At 36.9% G+C, this 18,198-nt stretch overlaps 1 protein-coding gene and 1 non-coding gene across 6 annotated transcripts in view; one reads left to right on the plus strand and one right to left on the minus strand.

Annotated features, from left to right (window-relative positions):
* Positions 1-18,198, minus strand: part of RNGTT (RNA guanylyltransferase and 5'-phosphatase) — a 425,603-nt gene that overhangs the window by 253,712 nt on the left and 153,693 nt on the right. For all 5 annotated transcript variants that reach the window (XM_053591687.1, XM_053591688.1, XM_053591692.1 and 2 more), the window contains one exon: positions 5,261-5,396. In XM_053591687.1, coding sequence (XP_053447662.1) covers positions 5,261-5,396 — 136 coding nt within the window. The remainder of the gene's footprint in view (positions 1-5,260; positions 5,397-18,198) is intronic.
* Positions 13,507-13,612, plus strand: LOC128586915 (U6 spliceosomal RNA). The gene has a single exon (XR_008380372.1). It is a non-coding gene; the product is annotated as a U6 spliceosomal RNA (small nuclear RNA).

Genomic DNA, 18,198 nt, shown 5'->3' on the forward strand with positions numbered 1-18,198 from the left:
TGTATTCATATGCAGCAAAAAACGTTCAAAAGCTAAGCAGAGGCATGGAAGACATGAAAAAGAAATCAGAATGAATCCCAAAGATGAAAACTGCAATATCGAAAAGGAAAAAACATGGTGGTTGAGATTAATAGCAGTTGAGGCAGAGCAGAAAAAAAGATTAGCAAACTTGAAGATGCAGTAAAAGAAACTACCCAAAATGAAATATGAAAGAAAAAAGATTTTTCTAAAGTGAAAAGAGCATTAGTAATTAGATCTTAAAGAGGATTAAAAAGAGGATAGAAAATTTTTTCCACTTTTAATGAAAATTGTAAAACCATAGATTAAAAAAAAAAAAATTAAAAACAAACAAACCCCAAGCACAAGAATCCTGAAGGAAACTACACTAACGCACATCAGCTCTATAACACACAAGAACTTAGCAGAAATTACTCCATCGTCTTTAGGATTAAATGTTGCTATGCTGAATCCTTCATTATAGCCCCTACCAAAAAAAAACTCTGCAAGTTTACCTTCCTGCCCTCTGTACTTTTCCATATCGCACGTCCCTAGTCACCAACCCTTCTGCCTGCCCATCCAGTATTTCCTGAGCCCAAACTAAGAATTAGACACAGTTCTAAGTGCTAGAGAAATAAACATACAGTTCCTGCTTTAAGACACTTAAGAGTCTCAGAAAGAGAATATTTAAGTAGTTGGGCTCAATGAAGAGTTATAGTTTTAATGACAGATGGCTACATAAGTAGAATAACCCCTAAGCCTACCATCCAAATCAAGATACTGAAAAGAAGACTGCTATTATAATTACACTAAAACAACAGGCGTATACCTGTACTATCTGAGCCACCCTGGGATATGCTGGTATATGTCTAAGTAGAAGGAGTGGTTATTTCTACTTGAATAATAAGAGAACATTTGATAATAAGGTACGTGACCATTAGCTCAACTCTGAAAGATGCCAGCTGGATGGTGGATGGGCCGAATGGTATAACAAAGTCATTAAAAAAAGACGGGTTGGGGGAAACTGTCCCCAAGTTCAATAAAGGTAGAATTTATGGTTAAGGATCACAATAAAAGATGAGACTGAATACAGAGAGGTACCCTAGATCTATAGAATATTATGTTAAGTAGTTTGGCCCTTATGCTTTGGGCAATGGAGAATGACTGAAGGGTTTTAATGAGAGAAAGTAATCTCTTATGGACCTTCAAGACTCATCTCTGTAACCCATTCCTTAAAGTCTTCTACATAAGACCCATTGGATTTTAATTACCATTGTCCATCTAGGTGAAATGTTCTGGAATTAGACAGTGGCAATGGTTGCATAGCCTTGTGAATATACTAAAGAACACTGAATAAAACACCTTACAATGGTCAATTTCACAATACGTGAATTATATCTCAAAAAATTAAATAATTTAAAAAAAAAAGAAATCCTAAAAGCAGTTCTTCAGAATGAAGGGAAATGATAGAACCCCAGATACACAACACATATTGTCAACTATATACATATCGATTTAAGGTCAATTTCACAATATGTGAATTATATCTCAAAAAATTAAATAATTTAAAAAAAAAGAAATCCTAAAAGCAGTTCTTCAGAATGAAGGGAAATGATAGAACCCCAGATACACAACATATATTGTCAACTATATACATATCGATTATATAAGTTATATAAATATAAGCAAAAAAATGACTAAAGAGAAATACATCAAAATGTTACAATGTAATCTCCTCTTGATTATTCAAGTTTCCCTACCTTACAAATTTACAGACTTTCTAAAATTTCAACAATGAGCATGCATATTCTTTTATAAAAAATTAATAAAGACATGATTTTTCTATGATTCTTGCTATTAATGTTAAATGATTAACTGCTATATTCTTCACTTAGTCTTCATATTAAATAGATTAAATTTCACTAAAGTGTTACAAGAGAATTAATACCATATTTCTAAACTCCTATTTTCCACATTTTATAGGTCTAGGAACATAATTTAGCAGAGCAAAATAGAAGCTTCAATGCTCACATCTGACAGACAATTAGGTGGTTTGAGTTATTCTTGGATTTGGAATTTTACAAAAACAATTTGCAAATGAAAATGTAGAAGAAACAGGAAACTACAGAGGACTGTTTTAATTAACTAACTGAAAAAACAGATATGGCAACTATAATTCCACCCTAAGTAAATCGACACCATGAATCATATTGCTATTTTAAAACCTCACAAGAATCTATTAATGCTGCTCTCAGTTATCCAAGTTTGGGGTGACAATAAATAGTATTGCTAAGTTAAATCTGCAGATGGTTAAACATCTAATTCTTAAACATTATTTCCCACCTGGAATGCCCTCAGCCCATGTCCAACAAAAATCTCTTTCTATAGAAGAAATCTTTCCATTTCTAATGCCAACTCCTACATAAAACAACTGACTATATATGATTTATTTCTCCTCTAAACTACCACAGGACTTACTTCTATTTGAAATACTGTTTGAATGTCTCTCCTTACCCATGGTTCTCCACCCTACCTAATTACATAAAATGGCTAACTGTAAGGCCTCCTCCTAAGCCTCTAAGCAATTATCTGTCCTCCTCTTGGCATAAGCAACTTTTACGTGACAGGCACTCTACTAATACTACTTCTACTACCAACTACACTATACAGACAAATCCTGTCACTTAAGAGTCTTTCTTCCCTCTATTTCATTAATCATACGTTTTAAAAAGATAAACATTAAGTAAAAAGAAAGGCAACAAAAACTACAGTGTTTCTGCTGTTCCTATGGATCAACTAGCAGAGCTGCCACAGATGGCTGTGACATCTGTGGCCTATGGGACTTCAGGGTTGCCAGTCACACCGGCTAATGTAATGGATAGAGCAGAGACAGACATTGATAGATACGCACATGCACATATATGTATGTATCATCTTTAATAAAAGTACTTTATTATATACTGTAATAGGAATGATAATTGACTAGAAATATAAAATTCAAATTGTCCACCAAAGACATTTAGTCCATATTAAAGAACACTGAATGAAACACCTTAAAATGGTTGATTTCACAATGTGTGAATTATATCTCAAAAACTTAAATAATTAAAAAAAAAAAAAGAAATCCTAAAAACAGTTCTTTAGAATGAAGGGAAATGATGGAACCCCAGATACACAACACATATTGTCAACTATACACATGTTGATTGTGATCAAATAAATCACACAACTAATTATCAAGCATGCCTGAAGAAAATCACTTGGTAACCTGTACAGATACCCAGGCCTCTGAGAGATTCCGAGTCACGAGGTCTAGAATGGGTGGTTTGGAGAGGTCATATTTTTTTAACAAGCAATTTTTCAATCCTTCAATTTTCACAATCAAGATAGTTTGGATATCCCAAATTATGGTGATTATATATATATATACATATAATAGTATGTCATTAGGACATTTATGTGAAAAAGATATCCAAAATGAATTAAGTGGTAAAAATGACAAGTTATAAAACACATACAACATTTGATTCTCTTCATGAAAAATTAGGTCATTATCCATCTATGACCACAGCACTTATTTTCAACCAGGACAGAGGTACCATGACTATTCAGCATCTTTCTGGGTACTGAAATGGGCATCTAACTGCCCTAAAGATTTTCACATAACCTCATTTAAAAATCTATGCTCCAAGTTGCTATTTATAACATAAATGTGTTATATCCCTCAAGAACAGATAGATGTCAGATGGAGCACCCTGGCACCAAAAAAAGTCTGAAATTGGTGGAGCCTTTAGCTCAGTAGGTAGGGTGCCGGCCACATACACTGAGAATGGCAGATTTGAACCCAGCCCAGGTCTGCTAAAACAACAATGACAACTGCAACAACAACAAAAAAAAAATAGCCGGACATTGTGGCGGATGCCTGTAGTCCCAGCTACTTGGGAGACTGAGAAAAGAGAATCACTTAAGCCCAAGAGTTTGAGGCTGCTGTGAGCTATGACGCCACAGCATTCTACCGAGGGCATCAGCTTGAGACTCTGTCTCAAAAAAAACAAAAAAAAAGAAAAGTCTGAAATGAAATAGCAATAGAAACATCAAAATAGCAATAAAAATTACCCCAACATTAGGAGTTTAAATAGTTTTTGCCAACTTTTCTGTAATATTCTACATTATTTTAATTTTTATTTAAATGAACCAATATATTTAGAATTGGGGAGGGGGAAGCTATTAGCATGGAAGAAAGTTAAAATATTTTTAATCAAGTTAACTTTAAGATTACTGAATACAGATCTTCTAAAATGGAAAAAAATTATCAACTTTAGAAATTCAAATGTAAAAGTAATGGTAGTTGCCCTCAAAGGCACAATTCTCTTTAAGGAAGAACTTAAAGCTAAGTTCTAAGGAACCAAGGGAAAATACAATGTGTAGTATCACATAATTAAAATACAACTGAAAAGTAAAGTGATACAGTAAAATTCATCTTCTCCACCAAGAATTATTTTTTAATCATAAAGAAAGCAAAATAAATTAAGATTTAACTTTGTTCACTTTTTCTCATAATCAGCAACAATGATCAATGTGGAACTCATTTAACTTGTTTCCCAAATGTTCAACAACTTTACCCTCTAAAGAAAACATCTCTAAATCCTGTTTATGTTCAAAAATTAAGTTGGCAGATACCTTAAAAGGATCTTAATTCACTCTAAGTGCAAGTAAGAAATAAATGAAATTTAACATCGTATTAAAAGTTAGATTCAATTCTAAATGTGTTGACTAATTTAAAAGATACATTAACTGGGCAGCGCCTGTGGCTCACTGAGTAGGGCACCAGCCCCATATACCGAGAGTGGCAGGTTCAAACCCAGCCCTGGCCAAACCGCAACAAAAAATAGCCAGGCATTATGGCAGGTGCCTGTAGTCCCAGCTACTTGGGAGGCTGAGGCAAGAGAATTGCCTAAGCACAAGAGCTGGAGGTTGTTGCTGTGAGCGGTGATGCCACAGCATTCTACCAAGGGCGACAAAGTGAGACTCTGTCTCTAAAAAATAAATAAATAATAAAAATAAAAAATACAGGGTGGCGCCTGTGGCTCAAAGGAATAGGGCACCGGGCCCATATGCCGGAGGTGGCCAGTTCAAACCACCCCCCGCCAAAAAAAAAAAAAAAAAAATGCAAATAAATAAATAAATAAATAGACAATATATTAACTTACATGGAAAACTGAGAATATTTAATTTAAAACAAAACAAAATATATAGGACTTACCCCATCTAGAAGTGTATTTGATAAATGCATCCGAAGATCTTTACGAAATGGAAATTCCAGATTTGAAACATGAAACACTGAATTGTCTCTATCAATCATAAAAACTTCATTTGTGCCATCAATCAACATCATGTAACTGTAGATAAAACATTATAAAGGTATTTAACAGTGTAATATAAAAAACAGGGTCATGAAAAGTAACAGTTAAACTGGTTTCCTTAGATTTAAGACATTTTTGTCAAGTAATATTCACTGGAATCTATCTTTGTATCATCCAGATTAAAGTACCACAAATAACAAGTTTATGATTTTGTTTCATTTCCTATAGAAAACACAGTATAGGGAAATTTAAGTTTTTATGAAGATAATGTGAAGTGCAAGAGCAACCTTGAGAGAATTGTTCTCCAAATTCTGTTAGATCTTAAAATCCAAGTCTTTCAAAGTGTATAACGCACACACATATGTAATAACATTTTATTGGCTCAACAACTATATATTAAGTATTGTTCTCTCTGCTCTGAAGTAGAAAAAAAACAGTGAAAAAGTAACTGATTTGCAAATGGCCAGATCTCAACTACCCAATGCTCTTCTATCATACCCATTAGTAGAAAGGCTAATCCCTGGCTGTGAATCAGTATCATGATATACCCAAATACCAAACTCTCAGATATAATTTTTGTTCTCATTCATGACTAAAAACTAAAATACTTTAAAACACAGCCTCAAGAATTTTTATTAGCCCTTATCTTCTTAAACCGAATCAATATATGGGGAAACTTACACACTTCATATTCTGTCATTCTGCAAATGGTCAAGTTACCATTACTGATTCCCCATCAGCAGATCATCAAGAAGAATGGAACTCTACCTCATACCACATATACATATATATATAAAAAGGCCAGATGGATTCAAGCTGAGGAAATTACAGCTTGGAAGGCTACACTACAAAACAGGTAAAGAAAAGAACTGGGGTGAAAATGGAGATTATACTCAGGTATCAGCATTTTCAAAGAATGAAAGAAACTTGACAGCAAAAAGGAGGAGTAGAAGGTTAAAAGGCCTCAAAGAAACAATCGTTTAGTTAGGCAGTTTTATTTGATGTTAAATCAAAAAGTGGAAGAATAATACTGTGGATGTACCAACGACAACAGAAGCCAACACCTGCTGAATCATCCAGTCTCCTACTTACAAGGTATATAAGGTAGGTCAGAAAAGAGCAGCAACCACTGAAAGACAGCTGAATCAAGCTAAGATGAGAGCACAGCAGAAACATCAAATGAAGAGACGCACGCTAGCAGAATCTATGGAAGCTGGTACAATACAGGATAACTGGCTTACCATAGACAAATGCTCGTAAGAGTAAAGGATGCATGTTTAGGATAAGTGGGGAAAAACGGAGCTGATTAAGGTAAAAGAAGGATGGCAACAACAGAAGACCAGCAAGGAAGACCACAGGCCTTACATGATAGGACTATACTGTGAAGCAGCTGTTACTTGCCGTTGCCACACTAATTAGTTCCAGAAGGCCCCTAGGGAAGGGATGGAGTGCTCAGGACCTTGCTACATATTGAAATAACGGTATCCCTTGATAGATGTGGAGTATGGAGACTCAAGTTTCATTAGGAAAAATAAAATTAGCCTCAGTCTGGACTGACTGTACATCTGAGACACTCCTAGACCGAATACTGGAGCAGCAGCTCACAGTCAACAGGAAGACTGAGTTCCCAAGGCCCTCTTGCAAATGCTTTTCAAAATCAGCAATTCCTAGGACACAGAATCTAAGCTTCTTGGCAGAAGTAAGCCTTGCCCTGGATGGTATCTCAAAAGGAATTAAAATTAACATAAGAAAAGGTTAAATAAAAAGCAAAAGACCTCAAATAGACAAAGCAATCCTGAACAAAAAGAACAAAGCTGGAGTTATCACACTGCCCTATTTCAAAATTTCACTACAAAGCTACATTAACCAAATCAGCATGGGACTGGTATAAAAAAAGACACACAGACCACCAGAACAGAATAGAAAATGCAGATACAAATCCATGCATTTACAGACAACTCTTCAACAAGGCACCAAGAACATACAATGAGGAAAGGATGGTCTCTTCAATAAATGGTGCTAAGAAAACTGGATAACTATATGTAAAAGAATAAAACTAGACCCCATCTCTCACCATACATAAAACAAATCAATTAATGATTTACTTCTAGGACCTGAAACTATGAAACCATTAGAAGAAAACATTGGGGAAATGCTTGAAGATACTGGTCCAGGAAAAATTTTTTGGGTAAGTCCTCAAAAGCACAGACAACCAAAGCAAAGAACAACAGATGGGATCATATCAAGGTAAACAGCTTCTGCAAAAAGGAAACAATTAGAGACAACCCACAGAATGAAAGTATATGCAAACTATCCATCTGACAAAGATTAATAACCAGACTATATGAGGAGATCAAACAACTCAATTCAATAGCCAAAAAAAAAAAAAATCCAATTTAAAAATGGACAAAAGATCTGAATAGACATTTCTCAAAAGAAGACATACAAATAGCCAATAGGTATATGAAAAATGCTCAACATCATTGAACTGAGAAATGCAAATTAAAACCACAAGGAAAGCTCATCTTACCCCAGTTAATGGTTTTTACCAAAAAGACAAGGAATAACAGATGCTAGTGAGATTGCGGAGAAGGGGGAACCTGCGCACAGCGTTGGCAGGAATGCACATTAATAGAGACACTACAGAGAAGAGTATGGACTTAAGAAACTGAAAATAGAACTGCCATATGATCCAGCAGTTCTACTACTGGGCATTTATCCAAAAGAAAAGCAATCAAATATATCAAACAGATATCTGTACTAGCATGTTTATTTCCAGCACCATCTACAATAGCCAAAATATAGAATCAACCTAAATAACCACCAATGGATGAACTGATTTTAAAAGTGTGGCATATATACATTAGAGTATTATTCAACTACAAAAAGAATCCTGTCACTTGCAACAACATGGATGGAACTGATGGCCATTATGTTAAGTGAACTAAGCCAAGCACAGAAAGACAAACCTCACATGTTCTCACTCATATGGGGGAGCTAAAAAGTGGATCTCATGATGACAGAGAGGAGAGCACCAGAAACCAGGAGAGGAGGGAGTAGTCGGCTAGGGTAGAGAGCAGAGAAGTTGATTAATGGGTGCAAACACACTGTTTGATAAAGGAAATAAGACTACGTCAGTAGAGTGACTATACGTTACAGTAAACCACTGTACACTGCAAAATTTAATAAATAATTCAAATGTTTCTAGCATAAAGATAAATATTTAAGGTGATGGATATTCACAGTATACTGATTTCATCTTTATAAATGATATGAATGTATTAAATTATCATATGTACCCTGAAAATATCAATTTAAAACAGCAATTACAAAGAGAAGGTAAGTAGGCTGAGTGCCTATAATTCGAACACTCTGAGAGGCCAAGGTGGGAGAATCCCTTGAGCTCAAGAGTTCAAGATCAGCCTGAACAAGAGTGAGACCCCATCTTTACTACTAATAGAAAAAACTAGCCAAGCATTGTGGCGGACTCCTGTAGTTTCAGCTACTCAAGAGGCTGAGGCAGGATCACTTCAGCCTAGGAGTTCGAGGTTGGAGTGTGAGCTCCAATGATGCCATCATACTCTGCCTAGGCAACAGAACCAGACCTGTCTCAAAAGGGCCCCCGCCTAGAGGAGGGAATTATCAGGGAAATGCGTTTCAAAGTCTGATATTCACTAAATGGGGTATTTCAAGACAAGGTAAGTTAGATAAATGTGTCTTTCTTTCTCAAGAGTCAGGACATTTAGGCTATTTAAAGTCATGAGGAAATATAAATAAGTCTGTTTATTTAGTTTGTTTCCCAACTTACTTCTATTGTTTTCTAAACCCCAATATTTGTTAATACTTGACAGAACGAGGGTCCTACATTCAAATTTGAGAAAAGCTGACTTATACTAAAAAATGTTAGAATTCAGAAAAAAATGATAATGATGATTATGATGATGATGATGGTGACAGAAATATTTCCCTTTTCACTAGCTGCCCACAAATTCAGAATTAAATTTAATGTTCAAATAGAATAGATAATAAATCCCAGGGTAATGATACACTTATTTGATATAGACGCATGTGTATCTTACCAGGCCTTTCTTTTTAAAATCAAGTAGAATATCAATTAAAAGAAAATACTGCCTTATGTACCCACGTGTATAAGAAGAATTAAAAGGCAAGGGAAGAAAAAGATTTAGAGGACAAAATTTACTATGAAGGCCTGCTCATGAGAAACACAACTTCCTCTGCAGAGATACCAGAGGGACCATTTAGCAGCTGGTATTCAGGGATTCTTCCTCACATACACATTTTCAGGCTTTGGAATACAAGTTTCTGGGCCATAAGTTTTGGGTTGAATTCTTGTCAGTACAAATCATGTTCTCTTTTTGTGTGATACAAAAAGTAGTGAGCGATTTCATAGTGAGCGATTTAGGAAAGGAGGGTAAGAAAAATAGAAATATTCCCACACCACACCAAAGTCTCTGAAAGGAACCAAATTCTTTTCAAAAAAGCCAACTATCTCACATACTATAGCCAGATAATGACTTAGCATATAACTTTCTACTTGCAGTACATTTGAGTCACTAGTGCAATGTAATTTCTTATTAGAAAATTATCTCAACTAAAATTAACATTCGGAATTATTTGTATTATAACTATTCTCATTAAAAAATTAAATTAAATTAATTCAGTAGAAGTTTTGCTGAATTAGAAAATAATGGTTCCCTTTTTATATTAATGTATATATACTAAAGCTACAGAAAAGCCTAATTTATAAACTACTATAAATGCAGGTTTCCCAGCTTGACTAGAAACAATCTCTCAGGGTAGTCATTGAAATATGAGGTATAAAATCAAGTAAAACGGCTAAATATACATTATAAAAGTTAGGAAGTACATAATTTAAGAAGAGGAAACTGACAGATTTTGCTAATAGTACCTCAGAGTCCTAATTCACATTTCTTCAGTAGTCTGAGAGCAAAATGTTTTTTAAATATCTTATAATTTAAACTTATCATCAATTAAGGCCCAAATCTGATCATCAATTACACTTCTAAGAATTTATCTCATACCCTATGAAAGCAGAAATCATATCTACCTGAATATATACAGAAGGCACTCAACAAATACTTGTTAAGCAAGGCTATACATTCAAGGAAATTCAGCATAATATTTTATAAAAGTGAAAAGGTAGAAAGTGAAACGTCCATCATTCAGCAGATAGGTTAAATAAATATTGCACATCCATGTAAAGAAGCATACTATGCAAAGTTTTCTTTTTTGTTTGTTTTATTTTTTAAACAGGGTCTAACTCTGTCGCCTAGGCTAGAGTGCAGTGGCACCATCATATCTCATTGTAACCTCAAACTCCTGGGTGCAAGTGATCCTCATGCCACAGCCTCTCAAGTAGCTGGAACTACAGAAACATACCATCTCATCCAGTTAATTTTTCTACATTTTGTAGAGTTGATGTCTTGCTCAAGCTGGTCTCAAACACCTGGCCACAAGCAATCATCCAGCCTAGGGCTCCCAAACTGCTAGGATTACAGAAGTTAGCTACCATGCCTGGCCCATTTTTAAATGACAATAAAAATATTCACTAATATGGAAAGGTTTATTTCCATGCTTGGGGGAGGGGGAAAAATGGAAAGGGCTTTATAATACATTAAGTGAAGAAAAGCAAGTTAAAAAATCAGAATGCATAATATAATTATAGGGGCAAGGGGATGGATAAAGCTGTGCGCACACAGTAAATAAAGATAGGCAGCAATGCCCACACTGAAATAGTAAGAATTATCATCTCTGTGCAGAAGTATCAGTGTTATTTGCTTTCCTCATTACACTTTTCCATATTTTCAAAATTTTTAGAAATATATAAAAATTTATTTTAAAAGCAGGGAGTGAAAGTTAAAGCCACAAAGAAGAAGAAGAAGAGGCTGGATGTGGTGGCTCACGCTTGTAATCCTAGCACTCTGGGAGGCCAAGGTGGGTAGATTGCTTGAGTTCAAGAGTTCAAGACCAGCCTCGGCAAGGGCAAGACCCCCCTCCAACTGAAAGTAGAAAAACTAGCCTGGCATTGTGGTAGGCACCTGTAGTCCTACCTACTAAGGAGGCTGAGGCAGGGGAATCATTTGAGCCCAGGAGTTTGAGGTTACTGTGAGCTAAGGCTGATGGTACAGCACTCTAGCCTTGGGCAACAAAACAAGACTCTGTCAAAAACAAAACAAACAAAAAACCCTACCAGACCAGAAATACAGTCTAATTAGACTCAGAGAAACCTTCCCTTTGCAAAGTGGCAATGAAATAAGATAGGATACTGAGCCTAATTCTTCATACCATAGTAGCTTCAAAACAAGGTATTCCTCCTCTCCCATCAATACAGCCTCTTAGGCAAGAGCTGTTTAGTGGGCAATAAAAACAAAAAAGCTGATTATTTAAATTGATTTATTTCACTACCGTTTCTATCCATTTTTACTAACTCCTATCAAATTCATTATGGTTTTTCTCTTTAAAAATCAATTCATTTTAAAATATTAAATATTTTAAAATATGAACGAGCTAACCAGGGGTCAGGCTGGATACGAGGCAATGCCAGATGCTGGGAATGTAACAGTGAAAAGCACAGAATCTCTTCTCAACTTCATATAATTCACATTCTTAACAAGAAAACAAAACATTAAATAATCCTAAGCATAATCTAAGTATGAAAAGAGCAAAGTATAAGGTGTTACAAGAGAAAACAAAAGACAGAATCTCTCACAATTTGGACACCAGGGAAAGCATCCTGGAGAAATGCATGTGTCACTGGTAACAAGAGACTACACTTGGTGAGCAAGCACTATGTGCAGTGCAGTGTTCAAAGCACTTTACATGTGCTACCTCATTTACTCCTTCTGACAACCTTACCAAAAGATAAAATAGAGATTATTATCTCTATTTTCTAGAAGAGGAAATTGAGGCACACATAAGTAACCTGCCCAAGGTCATAAAGCTGAAAAAAATAGCAAAACTGATATTAAAGCCTAGACAATAGTTTATTTCTACAGTCTCTACATGACACTACCGGAGTCATGTGCAGGAGTTAACCAAGCAAATAGTTGTAGCATAGGAGGGAAAGGGACACTGAGGGCTGGGGCAGCACACAGACACAGGCATCCTCAAACTTTTTAAACAGAGGGGGCCAGTTCACTGTCCCTCAGACCATGGGAGGGCCAGACTATAGTTTAAAAAAAAAAAACTATGAACAAATTCCTATGCACACTGCACATATCTTATTTTGAAGTAAAGAAACAAATATAATCACACCGCCTCATGTGGCCCACAGGCCACAGTTTGAGGACCCCTGGACTAGTAGGTTCAGTGTCCTTCAGACAAGACAGAATATGGCAATATTCTGACAAATAAAAAAGGATCAGAATACTGAAACATAAAGAGAAAGCAGGAAAATGGCACCACATGAGACTAGAGAAGTAGTCAGGAACATAAGAATTGAGAAAACTGACTCAGCGCCTGTGGCTCAAGTGGCTAAGGTGCCAGCCACATACGCCTGAGCTGGCAGGTCCCAATCCAGCCTGGGCTAGATAAATAACAATGACGGCTGCAACCAAAAAATAGCCAGACATTGTGGCGGGTGCCTATAATCCCAGCTACTTGGGAGGTGGAGGTAGGAGAATCACTTAAGCCCAGGAGTTGGAGGTTGCTGTGAGCTGTGATGCTACAGCACTCTAACCAGGGTGACAGCTTGAGGCTCTGTCTCAAAAAAAAAAAAAAGAATTGAGGAAAACTATTTTTTACTTTACCCTATAAAATAGAAAAGGACTTGGATGACACCATGATGGATAATTCAAAAACACATTATTTAAAATGGAAAACTTACTACACAGTTACTGTAAAGCTGAAAAGGTAAAAGAAGAAGCTGAAGTTAACACAGATTAATAGCCTCAGGAAGCACCACCCCCTGCAGTACTGGGGAACAAAAGGGAAGGGACCAGAAGCCACATTCTGGAAGGAAGAGCACTGCAGGGCCCTGCATGAGCAGTGGAGGACCTGAGCGCTCCAAACTCCAAGGAGCTGACACCACATGGTTGGTACCTGGACCTCAAAGGAGAGGTGCCCCACAGCTCAAGTGTGAATCCCTATAAAGAGGCATCAAATGGTGCTTGCTTCGGCAGCACATATACTAAAATTGGAACAATACAGAGAAGTTAGCATGGCCCCTACACAAGGATGACAGGTAAATTCATGAAGCGTTCCATATTTTTATATTCTCTTAAAAAAAAAAAAAAAAAACATCAAATGGAGGGTGTTTGAACTGCTATAGGGACACAGTCTGGCAGGGTGGGAGGTGAGGCAAGTGGCACTCTATTGTCCTAGGATGCCCCACCCAGAAGCTGGTACCTCTGAGATGGAGCAGAAACACTGGCTCTGTGAGTGCCAAAAGGAGATGGAGAATGGAGAGACAGTAAGTCCTCTGCTGCTGGAGGTGCCCTTACAGAAACTGGAAACAAGGGAAGTCCCTTCTCCCACCTTCCAAATTCCTGCAAGTGCTCCTAGTGCCAAGACCAAACAGGACCAAGTTGGCAAGGGAGGCTGGGAGGTGCAGTCATGGAGCCCCACCCCACCCAGCATAGAAGAGGGGCTGGACTGAGGGCAGGAAGTAAGTGGACATACACCAATGACAGCAAACTAATGACATCAGCTCATGTCCATTTTTAAAAGTTCAACCCTTTCATAATATATACCTTAATGGAGTAGAGGCTAATTTGTAGATGAGAAATTATGTAGCTAAGGCCCCTGTAACAGACCAAGTGGGAAATCACAGTGGATGGGAGGACAAGGGTAACAATAATTTAAAGGTAACTGGCTAAACTGAAGACATTTATAGACAGACTGACAGTAACTCAGTATGCTACTCACAGGACATGAGGCACAGGGAATGGGAGAAGTCAAGGAAAGCTGACCACCAAGCTTCTGGCTTAAAAAAATGAGTATATTCACTGGACCATGGGCATTTAAAAAGGAAAGAGCAACTGTACCATTTTGTTTGTTGTTTAGAAGAAATGCAGACAACATGAGTTCAGTTTTAGATATGGATAATTTCATTTTCACAATGGAAACCAAAGGCCTAGATTTTTCTCTCTCCCTATCCCTAGCAGGCTGGAAATAGGCTTTGGATCTAAGCCAGACAATCAGATCCTGTCCAAGACTTTTAACTTGAAGGAGTGACAAAGAGGCAGGAGAATAGTTGAAACATTCAAGTACTCAAAGTGCTCCTGTGCCCTAACTTTGCCTCTGCTCTTTGACATGCTTCCCTTGATCCCATTCCACTTCCCAAACCTTGTTTGCTTGAGCCTTCCAACATATCCCTTGGCATAAATTACCTTAAGTCCATTTCCACCGCTTACAGTCAAGAAGGCTGACAGATACCCTGATTCTTGTTTTGCTTTTTGGCCACTATAGACAAGGAACACAAGAAGGTTAAAAGTGCTCCGATATAACCCCACTATTACCCCACTGTTACGTCACCAGCGCATCCTCAATAACAAAGGTTACATGATAATACCTCTTTACATCCTGATTTCAGGCTGAGACGTGCTATTTCCCAACCTTCAACAGAAACAAGTGTACAATGCTAAGCCCAGAATTTACTTTCCCTGTACATCTTTTCTCTCAATAAGAATTCAACAACAAACCTCTGCCATTTCTATACAGCTACACTTCCTCTCATTTCTATTCCCAGAAGCACTAGCATGCAAGTCCCTGAAACCTAATTCTCAAAGTTGTGGAAGTAAACAGAAACAAACTCAGGTATAATAAAATTTCTTAGAAAGAAAATTCAGGGTTTAGATCACTTTCCCAGATAAATTATATAAACCTTCCTGAATAAGAGGAGTAAGTCAGACCATGCTCCTTACCCACCAACACCTGTCACACGCTCTGAAAACAAGAACAGCTGTGCCCGCCCCCACCCCCCAGGGCTTATGCACACTTTGCCTATTTCTCTCACTACCTCACAGCTCAATAAATTCTCTCTGGTATCTGATAATCTCTTTTAAAAGGAATATACATCCTCTTAAACTCTTTTTTTCCCTTTCTTTCAACTTAAACAAAAAAAAAAGAAAGAGGTTATGTCAAGTATATTTTACAGTTTTTTTAATTTTACAATTTTTTAGAAGCAAAAGAAAAACTTTCCTCCTCACCTCTGTTACTTACTTCCACTCATGAACCTAACAAAACTCTAATCAAAGCTAATGACACATCTGTATCAAGCAAAACTAAAAGTAGTAAGTTTGTTCGTTTGTTTCCTTTTCTTTTTTTTTATTTATTTATTTATTTTTTTTTTTTTGAGACAGAGTCTCATTTTACCACCTTCAGTAGAGTGCCGTGATGTCACAGGACTCACAGCAACCTCTAGCTCTTGGGCTTCAGCGATTCTCCTGCCTCAGCCTCCAAAGCAGCAGGGACTACGGGCGCCCGCCACAACACCCGGCTATTTTTTGGTTGCAGTTCAGCTGGGGCTGGGTTTGAACCCGCCACCCTCAGTATATGAGGCCGGTGCCCTACTCACTGAGCCACAGGCACCACCCTGTTTGTTTCCTTTTAAGAAACAGAGTCTCACTGTCACCTGCTGAAATGCAGTGGCACCATTATAGCTCACTGCAACCTTGACCTCCCTAGGCTTGAGCCATCCTCTTGCCTCAGCCTCCTAAATAGCTGGAACTACAAGCATGCACCACCCTAAAGCTCGGGTCTTGCTAATGTTGCCCAGGCTGGTTCTAAACTCCCGGCCTCAAGCAGGCCTCCCACCTCGACCTCCCAAAGTGCTGGCATGAGCCACAGCACATAGCCTATAATGACTTCTTAAATATATTTAAGACAAAATGAAGAATTGGTGTCAAAAGAGTTTCCTTCACCATCTCCATAGCTTCTATTTCTGTCTTGTCTTACAAAATCCGATCAATTTTCCCCAAAAGTTTAGAACTATTCAAAATTGAGTCTTTATAAAGTTATGCTGCAATTATAGTTTATTAAATTAACAGTGTTGCAACAGTACATTGTACCATTTTTCACAGTATACACAGAAAGTAACTTAGCTACGTTAGAAATTAAATAACTGAACAGGCTCAAATGGGGACCCAGCCACCATTTAGAACATAATTCCTCAGAAATACAACCTTAAGGAATCTCAGAAAAAGAATTCAGGTAGTTTAAAAAAACATCATTGTTTGTATCACTTCTGCAAAAAAGATCAAGATTTGATAATGAAACAATATAATCCTACACATGAACTTTAATTTCAAACCAGTGGCTATTATCTGACACAAATTAACATTTCAATCCCTTGAAAAGAAAAACCATCTAAAGAAGAAATACAGTTTTACCTCATTTCATCTTCCCAGAAATTCACAAATCAACAAGAACATACATGTATATAGTTAATACATGCATATTAACCATTTTTTAACCTTTTATTACTGCTAATGATCACTAAACTCAAGTCAGTTCTAACATTTTTATCAAAAACTATCAAAATTTTCATTCACCATTATAAAAAATTCTCATTCTACAGGTATTTTTATTTTGACTTTATTAAATGTATAAGCACAGCAGAATTTGGTCTTCTGATATCACATCAATTTAAACGTTATGGAAACAGGCTGGGCATGGTGACTCATACGTATAATCCCATCACTCCGGGAGACCAAGGCAGGTGGATCTCCTGAGCTCAGGAGCTCAAGACCAACCTGAGCAAAATTGAGACCCTGTCTCTACTAAAAATAGAAAAACAAGCTGGACATTGTAGCGAGCATCTGTAGTCCCAGCTACTTGGGAGGCCCAGGGAAAGAGATGGCCTGAACCCAAGAGTTGAGCTTGCTGTGAGCTCTGAAACCATGGCACCCTACCCAGGATGACAGAGTGAGTCTCTGTCTCAAAAAATAAATAAATAAAAATAAAAGTTACGGAAACAGATGTAATTAAGGCTTTACAGTCTGAAATTCACTTTAAGACCACAGCTTCCTTCTACTATGTGATCCCTTAAATCAGAGGTTCTCAACCTGTGGGTCACAACCCCTTTGTAACAGTGAAAATATATCCAGCATTAGGAAGGTTGAGAACCACTGCCTTAAATGCACACAACAGTAAGCAACAGACAACATACATGTGTATTTTCTAATTTCAAATTACAAGGCCTTTTCACATCCCCATCAATTTAACTGTCAAATTCGTCTGACCAGTCTTTCATCTGAGAATGGTGATAATGTATTAAATAGCAGACCAGAAGCACACCACTGCAGATTTGGACAATTCACCAACATTTAAATATCTTCTATGTAAGCACAGCCATCATTATGTTATATGTTATCTATAGCACAAATTTTTTATTATATTCTAGGTATCTAAGCTGTGTAATCTATAGTACGTGGTAAACTATGCCCATGGGAAATTCATCAAGATTTTCAAAAGACTACAACTTTTATTTGAATTTTAGTTAATTCATCACCAGTAAATCTTGAAGGCCTAGAGGTACCTACCATAAAGCATCATAAATCTCAATCCTTCTCTATCATATATACTTATTTCTATAAGCAGATATTTAATTATCTTCAAAATCATAAATATTTCTGTATCAAGAAAGCTCCTTTAACCAGCAAGACTGAAAGTCTTGTGCAAAGCTTCCTGTCAATTTAAGAGTGGGAACTGTAACACGGTCTGGCACAGCAGAGGGCCTCGTGTCAGTTTCTAGATTTCTCCCTCCCATTCCACAGAAATAACAACACATAATACAAATAATCAAATGTACAATAAGAACAAATTTGTTCCAAAACACTCAACAATTAAAAAACAA

This window comes from Nycticebus coucang, chromosome 5, assembly GCF_027406575.1.
Source record: "Nycticebus coucang isolate mNycCou1 chromosome 5, mNycCou1.pri, whole genome shotgun sequence".
In the NCBI taxonomy this organism is placed as follows: Eukaryota; Metazoa; Chordata; class Mammalia; order Primates; family Lorisidae; genus Nycticebus; species Nycticebus coucang.